This window comes from Pungitius pungitius, chromosome 10, assembly GCF_949316345.1.
Source record: "Pungitius pungitius chromosome 10, fPunPun2.1, whole genome shotgun sequence".
Taxonomy (NCBI): Eukaryota; Metazoa; Chordata; class Actinopteri; order Perciformes; family Gasterosteidae; genus Pungitius; species Pungitius pungitius.
Window position 1 is genome coordinate 4,191,773 of NC_084909.1, and position 18,919 is coordinate 4,210,691.

General features: G+C 45.3%; 1 protein-coding gene across 1 annotated transcript; it reads left to right on the plus strand.

The window, feature by feature from the left end:
- Positions 1–584: 584 nt before the first annotated feature.
- Positions 585–17,640, plus strand: itgav (integrin, alpha V). The gene is made up of 32 exons (XM_037488634.2): positions 585–922; positions 1,594–1,721; positions 5,497–5,588; positions 6,845–6,959; positions 7,116–7,177; positions 7,262–7,310; positions 7,999–8,121; positions 8,211–8,255; positions 8,633–8,676; positions 8,760–8,816; positions 9,003–9,055; positions 9,622–9,697; positions 10,122–10,251; positions 10,398–10,495; positions 10,629–10,722; positions 11,066–11,111; positions 11,314–11,421; positions 11,867–11,922; positions 12,003–12,157; positions 12,339–12,476; positions 12,613–12,680; positions 12,801–12,945; positions 13,168–13,260; positions 13,371–13,450; positions 13,652–13,732; positions 13,870–13,975; positions 14,107–14,265; positions 14,518–14,640; positions 14,984–15,097; positions 15,175–15,282; positions 15,515–15,634; positions 16,071–17,640. The coding sequence occupies exons 1-32, from the start codon at positions 756–758 to the stop codon at positions 16,161–16,163; spliced, it is 3,126 nt and encodes a 1,041-aa protein (XP_037344531.2). The 5' UTR covers positions 585–755; the 3' UTR covers positions 16,164–17,640.
- The last annotated feature ends 1,279 nt before the right edge of the window (positions 17,641–18,919 follow it).

Consider the following 18,919-nt stretch of genomic DNA (forward strand, 5'->3'; position numbering starts at 1 on the left):
AAAGGCACTACATCTAAACTCTATTAAGAATCTACTTTGAGTGTTAAATGAAACTCTATTTCTATTGTATATATTATGTATTCATATATTTATATGTCCTTCATATCTTCTACAGTAAATATATATATATATATATATATATATATATATATATACAAGAGAGAGAGAGAAAAATAGAAAGGAAAGAAGACAATTTGCAATTTACAAAGTTTGTTTTTCTTTCTTTCTTTGTAAATACGTGCAGAATAATTGATATTTTTAAAGGGATAATTTATAATCATTACCAGTTACTAGTCAGCGAAAATGTATTGCTTTTTTAGGTCTTTTTTTTTTTTTTACCTAAATCAACATTTAAAGACTAAACCTAACAATTAAGAACCTTGAAGTAACGGAAACTGGTTGAATTTAAGTTGTTATTCAGTGCATTTGAATTGAATTGACATAACCTAGTCATTATTTTACATGTCACTCATTTTATGGATGCGTTTTCTCAATCGTAAATACGGTCTTTTTACCTTGAAGGGGGGGACCGGATCGGTGCGGTCGGTGACGTAGAGTGACGCGCGCCTGCTGAACTGACACACTTGTACGCTCGTCCTCAGTCCGTCGGCCTCTCCCCGAGCTCGCTCCCGCGTCCCCACGTCCCCCCCCCCCCCCCATCGGCTACCGACGGGCTAACGGACCGAGCTCCGGTTCACCGCGGCTCTAACGGTACCTCTACCTCGGCGGAATTCGGTCGGTGCCGGGCAGCGACCATGTCCGGAACACGCGCGGCTCTCGCTGCGCTCGCGCTGATGTGTCTGTGGATCCGACGCGGCGGAAGCTTCAACCTGGACGCGCGCACACCGAGCGTGTTCACCGGTCCCCCCGGGAGCTACTTCGGCTTCTCCGTGGACTTCTTCAGCCCCCCCAACGGCAAGCAGTGAGTAGAAACACACACACACGCGCACACGCGCGCCCCCCTATAGGGATGCAACTTCAATTAATCACGACAATAACAGAAGTGTCAAAGCACTATAGGAGTTTATCATTGATGCATTACAATAAAAACTACTGTACCTCTGATAGTACACGTCCAACAAGTTAGAACAGAATTAACCCCATCTAAGACTTTAAGGAGTACTGCGTGTACTTGATGCGTGTACTTGATGCGTGTACTTGATGCGTGTACTTGATGCGTGTACTTGTGTCTCAGCCTCATGTGATGCGTCTGGTTTCCTGCTGTTTCATACAGATATGAAATGTATTTCAGTGCTCATTTCCTCTCGTGTTATCAGACTTGCTGCTGAAACTTTGAGTCATCATGGAGTCTACTTCATGTCTTCATACAAAGTATGTATTTAAGAAGTAAACAACTTTAACCCGTCACTCTGAGGCTCTATTGGTCCAAACAAGTGATCGGTGGGATCAGGAGGAGGCCGATCGCTTTTAGTTAAAGGCGTTGGGTCTCCCTTAGTGTTTACAAGGTGGCATCATGAGGACAAATGAGGACTTGATGTCATTACGACATGACGAGATGAGGACATGACATAACAGGGAGTGACCCTCTTGGTGCGATGAAGCCCTCACTTCTCCTCGTCTCCCGCTCCCCAGGTCCAATGTTCTGGTCGGGGCTCCGCGGGCCAACACCACCCCCTCCAGCAGCGTGGAGGAGAGGGGGGCGGTGTACAGCTGTCCCTGGAAGACCCCCGACTGCCAGCAGCTGCTGTTCGACATCACAGGTACCCGAAGCCCTGAAGGAGCGAAATGCAGCATATTTAATCAACACTCATCAGCTGCTACTTTGTGGGTTTTTAGAAGCGCTTTTAGTTTGAAAACCTGGGGGTTGGGTTTTACTCTGAAATGAAATGAAAGGAAGTGAACACAGCAGGGACCCCGTGGCCCCTGTTAATCTGGCCTCAGCTGCTCCGAGCTTTGAACCCGCTGGAGGTCTTCTCTGTGATGAATATACAGATCAGTATTTATTTAGTTGTGGGACAAAACATGAAAATGTTTCTACAACGTTAAAAAGTTGTGTTTATCCAGCAAATGCAAATCCTGGTCTTTACTTTCCTATTTACAGAACTTTTAAGAGGCGATAAAGCCAGCAAACAGGAATAAATGAATTAGGTTTTTAAGGTACTTTTTAAAGAGGACACACTCCTGGGATCCCATTGGGCAGCGAGTGCCGTTGTCTTGGCAACGAGGCTCGCTCACCGCAGGGCGATCCTGTTGGGACACATCGAGGAATGTGGGGAGAGACGGGCCGATACTAGAAGTTGTGACTGGGACATGAACATGTTTTGGTGGCTGAGAGAAGACTTTAAGACTGAAGGTCCAGGTTGGAGGTGTGGATGCCAAGTCACTGAAGGTCCAGGTTGGAGGTCACTGAAGGTTCAGGTTGGAAGTCACTGAAGGTTCAGGTTGGAAGTCACTGAAGGTCCAGGTTGGAGGTCACTGAAGGTCCAGGTTAGAGGTGTGGAGGTCACTGAAGGTTCAGGTTGGAAGTCATTGAAGGTTCAGGTTGGAGGTCATTGAAGGTCCAGGTTGGAGGTCACCGAAGGTCCAGGTTGGAGATCACTGAAGGTCCAAGTTGGAGGTGTGGAGGTCACTGAAGGTTCAGGTTGGAAGTCACTGAAGGTCTAGGTTGGAGATCACTGAAGGTCCAGGTTGGAGGTGTGGAGGTCACTGAAGGTTCAGGTTGGAAGTCACTGAAGGTCCAGGTTGGAGGTCATTGAAAGTCCAGGTTGGAGGTCACTGAAGGTCCAGGTTGAAGGTGTGGAGGTGGTGGAGTATCGTCCCTCTTTGGACTCTGAAGGGACACTAACGCACATACTGATTCTGTATTATTCTACATGTGAAAAATAACAAATACTAATTTATTGAACGTGGTATTTGTACATCTTCCATTGCTCTGTAGTCATTGGTGTTGACCCTCACCCCTGGTGCCTTTTGAGCAACACGCAGTCACTGCACTCACGCTGATGTAAACGGGCACACTGCCGCTGGCTGTAATGCTGTAAGTGAGTGGCCTAGTTGTGTGTGTGTGTGTGTGTGTGTGTGTGTGTGTCCGCTCACAATGGAGGCCTTTGTTGTTGGTCTAATGCGGTCGCCGGCCAAAGCTTCACTGGACCAGAGAGCAGCCTGGAATTATTCTGTATCCAGCTCTACATCCATGATGCACCATCACATCCTCAATGAGCAGCTCGTACCAGGATGTGGTGCAAAGTAGAGACGTGAATATGAGTCACAGTCCACATTAGGTTTGTAAACATCAGCCCGGTTCTACCAAATACCAGACTACGTGTGAACTCAGCCTTCAACATACTACAAGGAACTCGTGTTGATTGTGGACTAGTCTCTGCTGGAGGTTCTGGGTCTACACGGTGGACTAGTCTCTGCTGGAGGTTCTGGGTCTACACGGTAGACTAGTCTCTGCTGGAGGTTCTGGGTCTACACGGTGGACTAGTCTCTGCTGGAGGTTCTGGGTCTACACGGTGGACTAGTCTGCTGGAGGATCTGGGTCTACACGGTAGACTAGTCTCTGCTGGAGGTTCTGGGTCTACACGGTAGACTAGTCTCTGCTGGAGGTTCTGAGTCTACACGGTAGACTAGTCTCTGCTGGAGGTTCTGGGTCTACACGGTGGACTAGTCTGCTGGAGGATCTGGGTCTACACGGTGGACTAGTCTGCTGGAGGATCTGGGTCTACACGGTGGACTAGTCTCTGCTGGAGGTTCTGGGTCTACACGGTGGACTAGTCTGCTGGAGGATCTGGGTCTACACGGTAGACTAGTCTCTGCTGGAGGTTCTGGGTCTACACGGTAGACTAGTCTCTGCTGGAGGTTCTGGGTCTACACGGTGGACTAGTCTGCTGGAGGTTCTGGGTCTACACGGTGGACTAGTCTCTGCTGGAGGTTCTGGGTCTACACGGTGGACTAGTCTGCTGGAGGATCTGGGTCTACACGGTAGACTAGTCTCTGCTGGAGGTTCTGGGTCTACACGGTAGACTAGTCTCTGCTGGAGGTTCTGGGTCTACACGGTAGACTAGTCTCTGCTGGAGGTTCTGGGTCTACACGGTGGACTAGTCTGCTGGAGGTTCTGGGTCTACACGGTGGTCCCTGCTGAAGGAGGAGGAGGAGTTGAGCACTTTGGGTTAGTTTGATGTTCACAAGTAGCTCAATAAAAACGAACCACCTGAAGAGGCGCAGTGAAGCAGACTCCTGACCTGTTGTAGACCGGTTCCCCATAGGAGTACCTGAAGTAGAACTTCCACAGCTCCTCTCACATCTACTTCAGAAGCCTCTGACTCAGACACTTTGTTCTTGTGGTTGATGATGCCAAACCACCTTAAAAAACAGTCTGTTACCGTGGTTACGACCCTGTTAAGATGCTAAGTAGGCTGCTTGCCCCCCCCGCACTTGGCTGGTTGACAACGTGATCCGCGTAGTCGTTGTTGTTGTTGTTGTTTACTCAGACCGGTTCAACACAGACCTCTAAATCCAGCAGACAACACTCCCAAGTTTCCCAACCCGACCGGGAACTCCCCGCAGCCCCCCCCCATCCCTCTCTGCATGTGTTAGACGGTGGGGGGCGGCTCCTTTTATTTCAGCTTGCTGGTGGTTTTGTCTTTAAGACCTTAAGCCAGCTGGCTCCGTGTGGGAGGAGGACCGTGGGCGTGTTACTTTACTGCTGCAGGTCTGTCTCTTCGTCTCAGGGCTCATACGGATCTCAGGAACAGTGGATGTGAGGAACCTTTATCAGGTCCTGGATCAGTATCCAATAAATCCTGATCTTCTGTATGACCTACCTACTTCATAGACTATTTCTATATAAGGTTATTCTTCATGCGTAGACTAAGTCAGAGATGACAAATGGTGAAGTGCCGGCATCTTTGTCCACACTGAGTACCTGTGAACACAAAAGCTAAGTTCCTTTTTGGTAAATTTAACTTTTTTTAAGGTTAAAAAAGGAGGTTTTCTCTAGGAAACAAGGATTTCTCTTTAATTAGTAGTCCATGTTCTCAAATGACTCTGCTAGGCAACGATTCACATTTTTAATCACATTTAATCTCTTTTGCAATTAATCATTAATGATGAAATTTGATAATTCAAAGTAGTTGAATTATTTAGAATTATTTTTCTATATTTCAACTAAAAAATAAACTTAACCAAAGCTGTTTGCCACTGCCAGGTCAATAACGTTTAATATGTTGTTTAATCTTGTTACACAGCATGCATTGTAACAGGAACCTTCCAAGCAACAGTTTTTTGTTGGTACAGTGATGGTTCACTGTGTATTCACAGACCCACGGATCCATGTGTTAAATTAACTGAATCAATATCTTAACAAGTCCAGTGCTAATGTATAATTTACCTGTAGTGATATATATTCACTATAGATATATATTTATAACCCTATATAGATCTATAATCATTCAAGGAGCAACTTTCAAGTATTCTATTTCATTATCTCTCAGTTTAATGACAGTTTATCATAGGAGTGCTCTCTCTTTCCAGATGACCGGAGGAATACAGAAGGAGCTCAGATGGAGTTTAAATCCAAGCAGTGGTTTGGTGCGTCAGTTCGATCTGATGGAGAACACATACTGGTGAGGTCACAGTGATGAGGTTTACCTTAACAGAGCTGCTCACACTTATTGTCAACAATGTCCACAATCAGAAATCTCTCTCGATACCCACGTTACAGAGGCCCGATACGATGTTATCACGATACAGAGGCCGGATACGATGTTATCACGATACAGAGGCCGGATACGATGTTATCACGATACAGAGGCCGGATACGATGTTATCACGATACAGAGGCCGGATACGATGTTATCACGATACAGAGGCCGGATACGATGTTATCACGATACAGAGGCCGGATATGATGTTAGCACGATACAGAGGCCCGATACGATGTTATCACGATACAGAGGCCGGATACGATGTTATCACGATACAGAGGCCGGATACGATGTTAGCACGATACAGAGGCCCGATACGATGTTATCACGATACAGAGGCCGGATACGATGTTATCACGATACAGAGGCCGGATACGATGTTATCACGATACAGAGGCCGGATACGATGTTATCACGATACAGAGGCCGGATACGATGTTATCACGATACAGAGGCCGGATATGATGTTAGCACGATACAGAGGCCCGATACGATGTTATCACGATACAGAGGCCGGATACGATGTTATCACGATACAGAGGCCGGATACGATGTTATCACGATACAGAGGCCGGATACGATGTTATCACGATACAGAGGCCGGATACGATGTTATCACGATACAGAGGCCGGATATGATGTTAGCACGATACAGAGGCCCGATACGATGTTATCACGATACAGAGGCCGGATACGATGTTATCACGATACAGAGGCCCGATACGATGTTATCACGATACAGAGGCCGGATACAATGTTCTCACGATACAGAGGCCCGATACGATGTTATCACGATACAGAGGCCCGATACGATGTTATCACGATACAGAGGCCGGATACGATGTTATCACGATACAGAGGCCGGATACGATGTTATCACGATACAGAGGCCCGATACGATGTTATCACGATACAGAGGCCCGATACGATGTTATCACGATACAGAGGCCCGATAGGATGTTATCACGATACAGAGGCCGGATACAATTCGACATCGTCGCAATATATTCTCACAATACTTAAGTCACAATACAATATTCTTATGATTCATACTGCCTGCTGTTTAACCTGGACGTGGTCCTTTTTATCCTTATTGTAACTATTGTTTTATGTCCTGTGTTTACCTGCACATACCCATCAACCAGCATGCTACTGACATGTTCTCGTGTTTCTAGGCCTGTGCTCCCCTCTATCAGTGGTCGACCTTCGGCGTCTCGGAGCGAGAGCCGGTGGGAACGTGCTACCTGAAGAAAGGAAGCACGGTGGTGGAGTACTCGCCCTGCAGATCAAGTCAGTCATTGGAGATAAAAACCTTCTCAGAGCCCATAGCGACGTATATTCTAAGGCCTCTGACTACTGCGTGTATATAGACGGCATAATAATAATAATAATGTTTCATCCAATTGTTCTGTTTAATCTGATGTTCAGTTTTTGTTTCTCTGTCAGAGGCCAACTCGCCTGAGGGGCAGGGCTTCTGCCAGGCCGGCTTCAGCGCCAACTTCCTCAAGGTAGTTACGCAGTACTTTCACTGCAATACGCAATCACAGTACTTCATCACTGACAGGTTTAACTTTTGTTTTCCCTGCTTTCAGAAGAGCAACAGAGTGGTGGTGGGAGGACCAGGCAGCTTCTACTGGCAGGGTGAGTGAGGGAGGGTGTAGAAACCCCCACCCAGAGATCAGACTAAATACACGCCCTTTTCTACATGGTGTCACGGTATAACCACAAATTCACATTTTTGGGGGATTTTATGTAATAAACCCCAAATATTCCATCATCTGATGGTCGGGGAATGTTTACATATATTTCCAAATGATTTCCAAATAATCCGACGCGATTGCTTAAAAATGGCCCAATCAAAGAACACACCTCAATCCCATTGAGAATCTATGACAAGGTTTGAAAATGACTGTTCAGACGGTCTCCACCCGATCTGAATGAGCTCCTACTGGTCTTACTGTTTGCGTAAAGTGGGTGAAAACTTAAGCAAGGCTCTGAGTGATGAACCTCAAAGTGTAAGAGGTGAATGTTTAATAAGCAGGTTGTGTGTGTGTGACTACACGTTGTGTCACACTGCTTGTATCCTGGCTCAGACACACATGTTTTCTGTCTCTCCTTCAGGGTTGTGTTGCCTAATTACTGTTTCCTGCTGAGTCAACAGACACACACTTGCACACACACTTGTGGTTCTGATTAGACACTCGTTCACAACGGTTCTTTGAATTACATGTTGTGAGTGTTCTTCTAACCCTAAAGATTGTAAACAAACTCTTCTTCCTGTTCTTCTTCTTGTTAATGTTCTCTTCATGTTCTTCTCCTCTCTCCTCAGGTCAGCTGATCTCTGATGACCTCACGGAGATCTTCTCCCGGTTTGACAGAAATTACATCACTCCGTACGATAACACACTCGCCACCAAGTCGGCCATCGCTCAGTACGACGACAGTTACCTTGGTAACCACACACACAGACACACACACACACATACACACACACACACACACACACACTGATGTTCGGTGTGTTTTGTCATCTCTTCTCAGGATACTCTGTGACAGTCGGAGACTTCAACGATGACGGGAAAGAAGGTGTGATTCGATCAACTGATTATCGATTATTGATCATTGATCGATGAACACAACGCTCAGTATTTGTAGCATTTCATTCGGATTATTGATATTAGCATTCCTAGTAGCAATGAAGCTAATGATGCGTTCAGGGTCCGCTCACTGAATATGAGACGTTTATTACATCATTGTGATGTGTTCACAGGTCATCTGTAAAATGTAGTTTTGGTGATAAACTTGAAAAAATCCAGATTATAAAATAGATATTAGGCATGAATTATCCTGTTTAACCCCTGACAAGAGCTTTAAGCTCATTAGTATACAGCATTGAATATAATAACAATAAGAATACTATCTTAAATCTACTCATCATAACAACTGTGATCTTCTGTCCATAGATTACGTGACTGGAGTCCCTCGAGGACACAGCGCATTGGGTTACGTGAGTGTTGGAGGACACACACACACACACACACACCATCTTGAAGGGCAGCTCACTTCCTGTTGTGGGTTTTTCTTCTTCAGGTGAACATCTTCAACGGCCTCAACATGGGCTCCATGGTGAACTTCACAGGAACTCAGGTGAACAAATATTCCTTTTGGGTTCTGAACTCTTCAGCTCTGTGGTCCTCTGATCAATGACGTCATTGATCAGAGGACCACGCCTGAGAGGAGTTCTTCTTCCTTCTGCTGGAATGATTAGAATAATTGTAACTGTATATCTTCATTTGTTGTGATGTAATAAATAACCCTCCTCTCTGTCTTCAGATGGCGGCATACTTCGGACACTCGGTGGCTGCTTCAGATGTGAATAATGACGGGTAAGTGTCTTATGTAAGAAGAGTCCCTTTCTACGTCCAGCTGAAGTTTGAAGGACATCTATGACCAAAGTATGACCAGCAGGGGGCGACTCCTCTGCTCCCATAGACGTCTATGAGGAAATGACTCTACTTCTCTCTTGATTTATTCCCTCAGTAAACATTGTAAACATGAGTTTATGGTCTCAGTCTCTAGTTTCAAGTCTTCTTCAATGCAGCATGATGTTCATTTAGTGAATCATGGTCCATTTAGACTTGAGTAAAAACCATTTTTTCTATAACAAGTTGTAAATTGGCTTATTTGTCTATGGTTGAAATGCACTTATTGTAAGTTGCTTTGGATAAAAGTGTCAGCTAAATGACATGTGATGGAATGAAGAGGAGATGCTTTGGGGCGGGGCTGCACGCTGGGACCCTAATGAAACCAGAGATACAGGGATATAACACAAGAAAAATGATATTTTTAACATGAAAGTATGTGTGCATGTTAAGGTGGAGACAAGTATGATGACACGTCTCCTCGCTTGTGCAGCTCCAGAAACGTTAATGAAGGTTCTTTTCCCTGTCAGCATGGTGGACCTGTTGGTTGGAGCTCCTCTCTTCATGGACAGAGGGTCAGATGGAAAACTGAGGGAGGTGGGACAGGTAGGACACACACACACACACACCTTCACGCACACAAACCAGTTCGTTCTGAACTACTGTTAGCGCTCTAGTTATCATGCTCACATACTAAATGCTAACATGTCCACAAAGTAGTTGCAGAACTGAAAAAACTGATTGGGGATGCTGATTCACAATAAAAGCTTGTTTCTCCAGTTGATGTGTTTTATTGTGAAGCAGCAGGAAGTGTTTGGTTAGCGTTAGCAGTCGCTTAATGCAGCTCCAACCCGACTGCAGGGAACTGTAAAGTCCAGCCCATAGATCACAACATATTGGAAATCATACCCACAATGCATCACTCAGCTTCTACCTGTCAGAACCGTTAACATGCACATACTCTTCTCCCTTTCCCTTCCCTTTTATAACAGACAGACATTCATGTGTGTGTGTGTGTGTGTGTCTCCAGGTGTCGGTCTACCTGAGTCGAGGGGGCTTCTCCTTCCATCCACCTCAGCTGCTCACGGGCTCAGAGGTGTACGCCAGGTACGGCTCTGCTATTGCGGCGCTGGGAGACCTGGACATGGACGGATACAACGGTGAGCCTCCTCTGTCTCTCACTCACGTTTCTCACAGTTTTTCCCCATGGAAAGTTTTCTATACAAAATAAAGTGAATAAAATCGAATACACAGAACCAGACCTGGGTCCATCCTGCCTGGCCTCACGTCTCTCTCCTCCCTTTAGATGTGGCCATCTCTGCTCCGTATGGCGGCCCCGACCGGCACGGCGTGGTCTACATCCACAACGGGCGGCCTCGGGGTCCTGACTCCTCCCCCTCTCAGGTAAAACCACAGCTAGCACGGAAGCTTCACCACTGTGGTCTGGACTGATGTCAGGTTTCTCTTAACTCTTGAGACATTCCACGGGAAGGAAGTTAAAAACTCCCACGTCCTTGTTGCTGGTTGTGTCTCTCAGGTCCTCCAGGGACGGTGGGCGTCCAGTCACATGCCTGCTAGCTTCGGCTACTCCATGACTGGGAACACCGACGTAGACCTGAACGGATATCCAGGTACACACACACACACACACACAGGAGGTCAGGAGTCCAGATGCAGCCACCATCTACGGAGACCTGCGAGGCGACAAAGCACAACAAACTATTAATTGGTGCATTAATAAGGATTATTGTAGAAGGAGAGAGTGAGAGAGGAGCTCGCTGTGTCCTTACAGTAGGCTGACCTGCAGCAGTGAGAGTGGGACGTATGTACGGTTTAGTTCCATATGACAGGCTACGTTCAGTCATCCCAACATGTCGCCTCATTCCCGTTAAATCCTGTGGAGAGTTTCCAACTTGGGATATTACCGGAATTCTGCAACCCTGGTAATGACTCCTCATCCGCTCCATCCCACAGATCTCATAGTGGGAGTGTTCGGAGCAGACACAGCCGTTTTATACAGGTAACCATACAGTGTGTGTGTGCCCCCCCCCCCCCCCCCCCTCCCTGCCTGCTGTGGCTGTGCGTGTGTCAGTAGTTTAATGAGGCCACCTCTGATATCAAAGATCTGCTCTTCAGGTTTCTTTATACAAGCTATTAGCGCTCATTAACCCTTTCACTGCCGAGCTGATGTGTGTGTGTGTGTCTGTGTGTGTGTGTGTCAGAGCTCGCCCAGTGATCAGTGTCAACGCCACGTTGGACATGACGCCACAGATCATCAACCCGGAGGAAAAGACCTGCCTACTTCCTGGTACCTCCACTCTGGTGTCCTGGTGAGTTTTCACTTCACGAGACACATCCTCATTTCCTCCACTCATTGATTTATTATAATGATTGTTTTATTTTGTTAGTCCATCTCTCTTTTTTCCCTAACACACACACACGGTAAGTACGTATGTCCTTCACCTGGACGCCGTCTACAGTATCCCTGCTTTATGGGCGGGGTCTGAATCTGTGGACGTGGCGCCACGATACGGGCTGTTCTTTCTCTAATGCTAAGGAAAGGAGCCTCAATGCTTCCTTACTTAGCTCCTGTAGCAAGGAACCACTGGACCAAGGAGATAGTTCCGTCCCACAATTCCTTGCGTCAGCAATATTTAAAATTTAAATATTTTGGTGTCGTTAAAACAAGGCACTCACAGCTTTTTCTTCTATGAAAAGCTGTGATGAAGCACTCTTCATCAGCCATGTTGACTGTGTGTGTGTGTGTGTGTCCAGCTTTACGGTGAAGTACTGTCTGAAGGCCAGTGGTCGTGGAGCTCCAGCTACTCTCAGTAAGTTAAACGGCAGCAGACATCACGCCCCCCCAGTTACAAGATCTTCTGCAGCTTCATGAGCTTGTCGTGTCCTGCAGATTTCCGTGTAGACCTCCTATTGGACCGCCTGAAGCAGAAGGAAGCCACTAAGCGCGTTCTCTTCCTGCACAGTCGGACCTTACAGTTTGCCAAGAACATGTCGGTGTCCAACGGGAAAAGTCCGACCTGCGAGGAGCAGGAGGTCTTCTTGAGGGTGAGGAAATGAAACGCACTCTAGAACCAGAGAGCAGATCAAGATTGTTTGTGTACCTTCAACATAAGAGCTGAAAGGATGTAACTCTATAGCTGAACGTAAATGCCAAGCATTAACCCCAAAATAATAGTAGAAGCGTTGCTGCCTTCAAAATAAGAGCGGAAACGTGTGCATTTGTCAGGACGACCGAGAGTTTCGCGATAAGATTACTCCCATCTCCGTGGCGATGGAGTACAGTCTGGACCACCAGAGGGCCGCAGACCAAACTGGACTTCAGCCCATCCTCGACATGTCGGCGCCGTCCAACGTCACCAAGCAGGTAACTCACCTGTGTGCTCACCTTTCTGCTGGAGCTTTGGACCCATGATATCACTCATCCATGTGTCCTTTATTTGTGTATCTTCCTCTCTCTTGCTCACTTCCTTTTGTCCTCTCCTCCTCCCTCGCTCCCTCAGGCCCACATCCTGTTGGACTGTGGAGAAGACAACATCTGTAAACCTGAGCTCAGGTTGTCTGTGAAAAGGTAGGAGAGCTTTGCTGATGATGATCGTTTTATGTGTGTTGGTTTATATATAAATCTATAGGTGCGTTTGTTATAAGCTGCCGTTGATGCACACGTGATGACTCGTCGTTTCTGCCTCAGCGACCGCGAGCAGATCTTCATCGGAGACGACAACGCGCTGACCCTGGAGGTCAGGGCAGAGAACCTGGGGGAGGGGGCCTACGAAGCCGAGCTGCACGTCTTCCCGCCGCAGCAGGCCGACTTCACCGGGGTGGTCCGCAGCCAGGTAACGGCGGGGAGGGGCTTGTCTCCGTGGAAACCTTGGTCAAGTCAGCCATTAGTTTAAGTCATTGAGCGTCTCGTCTCTGATTGGCTGAAGAGACACGGCGTCCAAAACCCTTCAGGCCACCAGTCAATGTGTTTAGTGAGGCATTTTCATACAAATATAAGTAAGTGTGAAGTAGAATCGTATAAAGTGATGATGATGATGATGATTGTTATTTTACAGAGCCTCAGCAGGTTGTCTTGTGCTTACAAGAAGGAGAACCAGACCAAGGTGGTGGTGTGTGACCTGGGAAACCCCATGAAGGGAGGAACCAAAGTCAGTGACTGTAGCCACTTCCCATGATGCATTGAGAGTGGTGCCCCCCCCCCCCCACACCTAATTCACTGTCTCCTTTTGCTGTCTCCTCCCGCTCTGTGATTGGGCAGGTGCTGGCGGAGTTGCAGTTCAGCGTGCACCAGCTGTCGGAAGAGGACACCTCTGTGAGGTTCGACTTGCAGATGGTCAGGTACAGTACCGTAGATCTTCATCAGGACCTTTGAGTGAGAGAAGATGTTTCAGATACATTGATGTGTAGATCTCCTCTGTGGTTCACTGGTAGACCAGGACTAAACTGGTTCTGGACCAGTTAACTTGAACCTCTGCATCCTTTTGAACCGTCTCTTGTGTACATTTTATTTACGTCCTCATGAATCCGTCATTGTTTCAGCTCAAACCAGTTTGACAACACGAGTCCTCGAGTCTCCAGCGTCACCAAGCTGGCCGTCCTCGCCAAGGTCTCCATCAGAGGGTCAGACACACTGTCACTTTCTTTTCTTTGCATGTACTTTATTTAGAATACTCACATCTTTATTTTCTTTATTCTTTGAATGTCATTTAAGCCTGACATTAAAAGAGGAAAAATCTGTGTGTGTGTCCGTGTCCCAGGTCGGCGTCTCCCGGTCAGTTTCTGCTCCCGATCACCAACTGGAAGCCTCAGGAGCGTCTTGTGTACGGGGACGACATGGGTCCTCAGATACAACATGTCTACGAGGTACAAATACACGCCTAAGTACCATATAGTATTTCATTTTGCGCTGCTTGAGGACCCTTGTGTGTAAAGCTTCCTCCAAACAGGAAGTAGACTAAGAGCAAACTAATCAATAACGTGATGGCCCCCCTCAGCTCCTGAACAACGGGCCGAGCACCATCAGCAAGGCGGCGCTGGAGGTGGAGTGGCCGTACCGCTACACCAACGGGTCGCTGCTCTACATCACCACCTATGAAACAGACGGGCCCATCAACTGCACCGCGGACAGGGAGATCAACCCCCTCAACCTGTCGGTGAGGAGAGCCGCCGCGCTTTTATTTTGGAGGGGTTTCCTTTGTGAACGGAGGTTGTGTAGTTCAGTGGACGCGGTCAAAGGCAAAGATGCCCTGAGCCGCTGAGAAACAAGACGGAAAGAAATCAGCAGGACCTTTAGGAGTTTCACAATAAAAGCATCCAGGGAACAGCCAGAGTAACTTTACCATAAAGAATTTATTCACCGATTATAACAAATGACAATTGTGTTTGTGTGCGTGTGTCTGTGTTAGAACCCGCTCTCCTCAGGCAAGAACGTCAGCAAGGTTCCACCTAGAGAACGAGAGACGGAGGGACGGAGCCGAAACAAGAGGGACCTCGAGTCCAGAGACACACAGAACGACCTGCACACTCTGGTACACACACACACACACACATAGACAAACATTACAAACTAACATTAAACAGATTATTATTGTTCACACTGAAGCCTGACACATTAAATCATATTTAGAAAATTCTGAATTTTTATATTTAAGCATTTATTGGACTTAATAATACATGTATTTACATATATGATTTAATTTTGTATCACATTTGAAAAATATTAGGCATATTTGTCAATTTATTGAACTTAATTAGTCATTTTGGAACAAAATATTAAGCAAACTGGTTGCTTCAGTGCGAATCTCACTGTTCTCACTAAATGAGCACTGATTGTGTGTCTGTGTGTGTGTGTGTCCGTGTGTGTGAGAGCAGGACTGCAGCACTGCCCAGTGTCTGCGTATCAGGTGTCAGGTGGGCCGTCTGGAGAGGACAAAGAACGCCATCCTGTTCATTACTTCCCGCCTGGCCGTGGACACCTTCCTAAAGGTTTGTGTCATCACTTCCTGTTCCGAGGGGATCACTTCCTGCGTCCTCACACACATACTCGTGTGCTCCCCTTTCAGCCAGAGAACCAGAACCGGTCCTACGTGGTCCAAGCCACGGCCTCCTTCAGCGTCATCGAGATGCCGTACAAGAACCTGGTGTCGGAGCTCCCGTCCAACAGCACCACGGTGAGGGCCCACACGTCCTCATGACACCTGGACTAGTAGCTCTGCACAGAGTAGCTCATGTTGTTCGGGTTAGTTTCCCTCTGGGTTTAAAGCCAGCTCCAAAGGGACAGGACGTGTACTTTCCGCCATTTTTCGTTAGCAGCTAAGCGCTAACCAATCAGTGTTTAGGGTTTCCCTCGGCTTGTCCCTTCACCTGTGACCTCCTGTTTGCATTGACTGTGTGTGCTCTCAGGTGAGCGTGTCGGTCATGTGGGTGGCCGACCCCCCCCAGCAGGTCCCCGGTTGGGTCGTGGCTCTGGCGGTTCTGTCCGGCCTGCTGCTGCTGGCGCTGCTCATCTTCATCATGTACAAGGTGAGAAGAGGAGGTGACAATAAACATTGGGTGGATTTCATATGACAACTTAAATAAATTAGGGTTAGACAGAAGTGGTTGCTGCTCATCAGCATCGGTAATTGTGGTGCATTGTGGGTAATGTAGGCATCAGGTAGAAGACTAAAAAGAGGATCCCTGGTTGAAACTTTTGTTCTGAACCGTCAGACCTTTTGAAGTAATGTTTTAAACACGAGGAAGAGGAGAGCTGGGACCCCCTCTTCCTCACCTTCCTCTCCTTCTACTATTTTCTCTTTCTCCTTCTCTTCTTCCTCCTTTTCTTTCTCATCCTTCTACTCTTCTACCTCACCCCCCTCTTTGTCCTCTCCATGATGTTTAAGTTTCTCTATGATTTAAAGATTCGCCTCCAGTATTAAACATGTGAACGTGCTCTTCCTCTGTCGCCTCCTCCTTGTAGCTGGGTTTCTTTAAGCGGGTCCGCCCCCCCCAGGAGGACTGCACTGAGAAGGAGCAGCTTCAGCCGGAGGAGAACGGGAACACGGACGCGTAGAAGACGTCAGGAGGGTAGAAATGTCAGTGCCAAGAAAAGAGGCTCGGCCTCCGTTAATGTCATACATGTAGCTTACTGCTGAGGAGTTTATTTTTAATGGTTTATTTACACTGTTTTATGAAAGAAGAGTTTGACTTTTTTGGGAAACATTACTCCTAACACCGTTGTTAAATATCACATCAATAACAGACTTTAAAAATCTAAATCCTAAATACAGCAAAGAACAAAATGAGGGTGGCAGAGCAAAGGATTTTGGGTAATAATCCCATTTTTGTTAAGGTTTCCTAGAGGTGGCATGATTTAATGTTACACTAATACATTTACTCCGATATATTGTCTTTGCTTTGGGGGGTTTAGGGGCGCAGGTGGAGCTTTGGGATGCTGTTTTTTGTGTTTTCTGTATGAACCACGAATAGAATTACAAACTGGACTCCGGCTCATTTCAACACGTTGTGTGTCACAAAGTTGTTGCACAGTGAAGAGCGATGAGTTTTGGAAAGTGTCTCCAATCACTTGAGTGTTACAAAGGTCATTTGCTCATAGACATCTATGGGACCAGAGGAGTCGCCCCCTGCTGGTCACTGCCTTGTGTCTCATTCAAAGAAGAAGCGATACGCTGCTAATAGCGCATTAGCTAACTAGCTAGCAGGTCAGTGTAGCATTGCCTCGTCTCTCCTTCTTCTTCTCCGTTTTGTTGGGAGGACGTTGGTCCGAGCGCGTCCTCTTCACCGGCGTAGCAACAGTAACTAAGGAGGGCGGGGCTTTCCAGACCATCCGTCAGCTCCAGTGGGACGTTTATTCTTTCCTCTTCTTTCTTCTTTTGTTCTTAGTGATATTTTTCATAACATATTTGTGTGTGAATAAATTATAAATTGCACAAAAACCTTCCATAAATTCACCCATATTGGGTTTGCATCATAAATTAATGATCATTTTAAAATATATATATATATCTTAATCCATCTAACAATCACAATGAAATAACTCCATGGAAGCATTTTTCATTTGTTTGCAGAAGTTAAGAAGTATATATACACATATACCGATGGTGTATAGATGTCTAGAGATTTATTGATCAAACTCATTTTTTGTCACTTTTTTTCTTAGTCTTCTTTTTGTCGATTTTTAACTAAAATCTTCCAAATTCTGGGTTTTCTCGTATTTATTCTTCCTTTGTACCTTTGATGACACTGATAGGTTGACGTAATCTTCACGATGCCACCGTTTAAACTTAAAATGATTTTCACTTAAATCCAATAAGTCGTTCCAGAAACAGATATAATAATAATAATAATGTTATAATCATAAAGAGGTGATTTAAATGAGGCGTGATCTGTGTTTTTCTGTTCTTTAGGCATTCACAATATATGAAATATTTTATTTTGATGTATGTATTCTTTCACCTACAGAATAAACAATAACTTTGATAAGGAATGATTTTCACTTTTGGACTGAAATAAACTGATTTACTGATTCACTTCCTGTCTTGTAAAAGATGTTGAACGTAAGAGTTGCATTATGGGTAATTTGTCTAATTAGCAGAAAGAGTTTAGTCCTAATATTTAACGCAAATTAGAAATCAGGCTTATAACTGAAATAGCTCATTATCCAAATTGAAATGTAAGGTTAATAGAATTGATGTGTGAAATGTTCTAATATATCACATCTTAGTTTATGAAGGGCTTAAAGTTACGTTACGTTGGTAACAGACTGTAGTTATTAGTGAAAAGTCACTTTATTGACTCAGAGTTCTTCTCTCAGCCTGAAATACGTCATGCTCCACAGATTAAGCATATTAAATGCAATAAGAAGATAATCTTCTCTGTAATTTTTGGTTTTTTACGCTTTTACTGTCAACAAGTTGCTAGGGAACGGGCGCAGTGGAGGTAAAGATGATGACGCAAGCAGGAAGTCCCCCATAGGACAGACCGGTCCAGCCCAGGTGGACCAGAAGGCTGGAGGCTACATGGATGCCGTTTGAATGTAAACTTCATTTGAAACCTGTTATCAGCAACAACACGAGAAAAGCTAATTTAGTGGTTTTATTGTGAAGAAAATGTACTCTTAAAAAACACGTGTTCGAATAAGAGAATAAGACAAACATAACTCAGTAGGAATAAAATAATTAAAATGGAGTTGATAAAATTATTGTTTTATCAAGAAGATCAACCCTAACCCTAAAATTATTTTTATCAACCAAAGCTGACTACTTTAAACACCTTTTTGTGTTTTACTTTATGATCACTAAAATGATTGAAATAGTATTTGATTAATTTCCCTTTGACTGAAATTGCACCTCTATGCCACGAGGAGGCAGCACAACACGTCATAATGAATGTTGTTTATTCAATGTACGATGTTAACGAATGTTAATACTCAAGAAAAATAGTACAATACTTATATTATTTTATCATGATTTGATTAAAGTAGAACGAAGTACAATTTTTTCTTTTTACAAAAGTAGTAGTGTGAAGCAGTATAAAATGGAAATACACTGGAAATGAAGTACCTGAAGCTAAGGGAAAGTGAATGAAAGAATCAGTACGTACATTCTTTTAAATGAATTGTATGTGTGTAACATATAACACATAAATACCTTTATAATCAGTTTGAGACTGGAAGGAGTCCTTTCACATGGATGTATTTGCACTCTTTGGTTGAATGCTGATTTGTTTTATGATCGTACTTGTTACAGAGAACTTCTTTTATTGTGGAAACTGTTGTTAACATTTCTCACAGAAAACGTGTTAATCATT